The sequence below is a fragment of the Haplochromis burtoni genome, unplaced genomic scaffold (genome assembly GCF_018398535.1).
Source record: "Haplochromis burtoni strain Fernald_Lab_line unplaced genomic scaffold, NCSU_Asbu1 Contig_1327, whole genome shotgun sequence".
In the NCBI taxonomy this organism is placed as follows: Eukaryota; Metazoa; Chordata; class Actinopteri; order Cichliformes; family Cichlidae; genus Haplochromis; species Haplochromis burtoni.
Genome location: NW_024583688.1, coordinates 50,636 through 54,617, shown reverse-complemented (window position 1 = coordinate 54,617; position 3,982 = coordinate 50,636). Strand labels below are relative to the sequence as shown.

The window sequence follows — 3,982 nt, the reverse complement described above, 5'->3', positions numbered from 1 at the left end:
TTGGAACAATGGCATCTGCACACATTGTCTTCTACCTGATATGTTTGTTCTTGGGTGTAATTGGTAAGTTTGTGTTTAACCACAGTCTAATTCTTTTAAGGTCTTTTTTCTCAGCTGCCATGTTCCACAATGTGTATTTGCTTTGTCTTTCATTTCACCACAGCTCAGAAGAACAACCTGCATTTATCCTCCTCTGTTCATGAAGAAGCACGTTTTATATCAGCTAAATCTGGAGACAGAGTGACTTTACATTGTTACTATGAACACAGTGTTTCTGCACGTTTTTACTGGTATAAAAAAACTTTAGGAGAGAAACCAAAACTCATTTCTAACTTCTATATATCAGAACACTATTTAGTAAAATTTCATGGTCCATTCAAGAATAATGCACGCTTCAGACTAGATAATGAAAAAGGAAAAAACCACTTGATTATCTCAGACTTAAGTGTTTCAGACTCAGCAACTTACTACTGTATATTTTCCTATTTCTACACATTAATGTTCTTAGAGACCATTATTGTCAGTGTCAATGATTCAGATTTAAACATACAAGCTTTAGTTCATCAGTCAGCATCTGAGACCATCCAGCCAGGAGGCTCTGTAAGTCTGCACTGTATGGTTCACACTATGCTGAGCTGTGATGGAGAACACAGTGTTTACTGGTTCAAAGACTCTGAAGACTCTCAACCAGGACTCATTTACACCCATGGAGTCAGGAATGATCAGTGTGAGAGGAAAGACAACAAAAGAACACACACCTGTGTCTATAACATGAGAATGGAGAGCCTGAATGTGTCTCACACTGGGATCTACTACTGTGCTGTCGCCCCATGTGGACACATACTGTTTGGAAACGGGACCAAGCTGGAATTTGGGGGTAAGTCACTTTTCCAGCAGAGGTGACTCACATGGTATTATAAATAGGAGCAGATCATATTCGATGAACTCAGGAAGAAAAGCTAAAAAGCTCTTTCATTTCTAGGATTTACAATTCGGCGAGATTCTGCTGCCCTGATGTATTTCTTAAGCGCAGCTTTAACACTCACCACCATCATCAGTGTGTTATCAACTTTTTTAGTGTATAAGATGAAAAGAAGTAACAATTGCCAATTTAAAGGTTAGAATTTTCGTTCATATTTTACTGTTGTGTTTAAAAATAGTGGCATTTAAGTTTAAATCATTTGCTTTATTTCTCAGCAGACTCAAACGCAAATGATTCTGTAAATTTAGAGGTGAGTTTTAAAGTGTGGAAGTTCATGTGTTTTTAGGAAATGACATTTCTTGTTGAATTGTTATCTTGATTCTTTTGGTATCCAGAGCACCCAAGAGGACAACCTTCATTATGCTGCTTTGAGAAAAATTAGGACGAAACAAGCAAGAAGACAGACGAGCAACACCCAGGAGGAATGTGTGTACTCCGGTATAAAGTAAACATAAGAGACAAGATGATTCTTAGTATTACCTTTCTAACTGATTTAACTGCTAACAGAATTTGATCACTTGCATATGTTTTAAATTCCTGTAAATATAATTCCAGTAGATAATTTGTTTTGGATTTTGGGTTTGATGTATTTTTGAGGTTCTGTAATTTTTAGTTGTCTCTTTGAAGTTGTTGTTGTGTTGACTGTTTTTTATCATTTGAAGTTTTAATTCTTAATTTTGGTGAGTTTAATATTGGATACTTCCATATTTTATTGCTGTATGCTTGTGATATGATTAGGTTTTTGTGGTGGTATTTACTGTATTCAAACGATGAGGCTTAGTTTTTGTGTAAAAATGAAAAATATTACTGTGGGTATTAGTCTCCCAAGTGTTCCCGTTTATAATGACTTTCTCCTGTGTGTTATTTCTGACCAGTTTAACATTCCCAGTTAGTATTTATAGTCCTGTCTTCTCTTTGTTCTTTGTCTCTGTGGCTGTCTATCTCCACCCTCTGCTCTCTCTGGTTTCTGAGGATCTCTAAAATGATTTTTGGATTTCTGCTTTTTTCTATTTTGTAATTCTGTTTGCAACCTAATAAAAGATTAGCTTTCTGTCTGCCTTCAGTCCTACACTTTCATCATTAATTTTTCAAACTGTGGCAAGCTTGACATCATTCACATGAAGGATAAACACACTGTATTTGTAAAGTACTTGAAACATGGAAACATAAAACTGTACTGGCCTCCACAGTCATCAGATTCCAATCCCAAAGAGCATCTTTAGGATGTGGTGGAATAGGAGATTCACATTGGGGATGTGCAGATTCCAAATATACAGCAGATGCTATCATATCAGTATGGACCAATATGTCTGAGCAAGGTTTTCAGCACCTTGTTGAATCGATGTTTTGAACAGTTAAAGCAGTTCAAATCAGTGTTGGATACTGATACACAGAATGAAATTCAATGTCAATTCAGTTTTATGTAAATATTGCCAATTCAATCCAACAATCAACTCAAGGTGCTTTAAAATGTAAAGATCCTGCTTCAATAGAGCGTATCCCAACAATAATCCCCATTGAGCAGCAATACTCACTTTTAAGAGGAAGAAATCTCCAGCAGAACCAAGCTTGGGAAGGCTTTGGAAAAATGGAGCTATAGAGGAGAAAATGGAAGAGCACAGAAAGACTAAGTTGGCCGGGACAGGTCCTTCCCTCTCTCTTACCTCTTCTATTTAAGTAGTAGTGTGACAGCTCTTGGGTGTCAGATTATTGTCTCAGTCTCAGGTGGTAACACATCAACCATCTTTTTTGTGCTACTTTGATTAGCAGGACATTCACGGATCGCGTGAAAGAAAGAAAAGAGATTCAAAATAAACAGTTATTGTAGTATAAGAAAATACTTCTTTACAGTAGATACTAGATAATGAAAAAAGCTTCCTGCCAGTTCTTGACGCTCACTGCCCAACCATTCCCAGGATTATTTGGATGTTGATGTTTAAGTTATTTAGGTGCGCTAAGTTCATTTGTTTATTAGATTCCCTTTATGTTTTCAACCCCAGTGTTTCATCTCCATTGTCCTTTATGTGTTTCATGTCTGTATGTCTTTTGTTATCAAGTTCATGTTGTCATGTCTGCTTTTCATTACATTTCCTGTTTTATTTTGAAGAGCTCCTGTGTTCATTGTGTTTAGTTTTACACTTCCCCTGTGGCATCGTTATGGTCATTTGTTTATGCTGTTTCCCCACTGTGTTCCCACTTCCCTCAATGGTCTGCTGTGTGTATTTAGTCTGTGTTTTCTCATTCAGTCTATGTCAGGTTGTCTGTTGTTTTCTATGCCATGCTTCAAGGTTTCCATGTTCCACGGCTCAGGTATTCATGTCCAAGATTATCTGTGTTCATGTTAGGGTCTTTTATGTTGTGCTTTAGTTCACGTTTAAGTTCCAGTTTTTCCCTTGCCCTCTTTGTTTGTAGTTTTTTTGCCAGCCCTCAATAAACAGCTCACTTTTTGTTTATTGTGTGCACACCCTGTGTGTGCATATGTCAGTGTGGATGGATGCTAATGAGATCAAGTTTTGTTTCATGTTCATTTGTGTCTGCATTTTGGGTCCACTCCTCACTCCATACAGTCTGCCTCAGCGAGACTGTAACAATTATTCAGTGTCCAAAAATGGCTCTGTGTTAACCTGGCGGAAAAATGGCAACCTGTTCAGGGTGTAACCCTCCTTTCAGCCAATGGCAGTTGGTATATTCTCTGCAACTCTGAATTGGAAAGTGAAGGAAAAGAAAGAAATGTAGAAACCAGAGACCAAGAGCCAACCCTCAGTTACACTTTGGGAGATTTGCAACAAGAGCAGAAGAGTGTGGCTGATTACATTGTGTAATTTTGGGGGATTCTGGCAGAGTAAGCTGGTTGGGAACCAAGGCTCTCTGTGGTGACTGCATGAGGGACTGCAACATTCTGTGCTTCACGGAGACATGGCTGACCCCCACCATGCCGGACCAGGCCGTAACTCCGTCGGATTCATTCTTTGTGCTCCGCGCGGACAGAACGGCAGAGTC

The 3,982-nt window shown here is 38.4% G+C and overlaps 1 protein-coding gene across 2 annotated transcripts; it reads left to right on the top strand.

Annotated features, from left to right (window-relative positions):
• The first annotated feature begins 8 nt into the window (after nt 1-8).
• Nucleotides 9-1,433, top strand: LOC102295886. Of its 2 annotated transcripts, XR_006053597.1 has the most exons (4): nt 9-63; nt 164-877; nt 983-1,232; nt 1,318-1,433. XR_006053597.1 is itself a non-coding variant. In XM_042216892.1 (3 exons), the coding sequence occupies exons 1-3, from the start codon at nt 9-11 to the stop codon at nt 1,120-1,122; spliced, it is 909 nt and encodes a 302-aa protein (XP_042072826.1). In that variant the 3' UTR covers nt 1,123-1,425. The 2 variants fall into 2 exon arrangements, 1 of the variants encoding a protein (XP_042072826.1); XM_042216892.1 differs by having other exon boundaries at nt 983-1,425.
• The last annotated feature ends 2,549 nt before the right edge of the window (nt 1,434-3,982 follow it).

What these genes read in the sequence shown, in the direction of transcription:
- LOC102295886 (XM_042216892.1), top strand. Translation starts at nt 9, where the DNA reads ATGGCATCTGCACACATTGTCTTCTACCTGATATGTTTGTTCTTGGGT. An exon ending in TTTGTTCTTGGGTGTAATTG is followed by an intron (nt 64 to 163) that starts GTAAGTTTGTGT and finishes ATTTCACCACAG; the next exon opens with CTCAGAAGAACAACCTGCAT. An exon ending in GACCAAGCTGGAATTTGGGG is followed by an intron (nt 878 to 982) that starts GTAAGTCACTTT and finishes TTTCATTTCTAG; the next exon opens with GATTTACAATTCGGCGAGAT.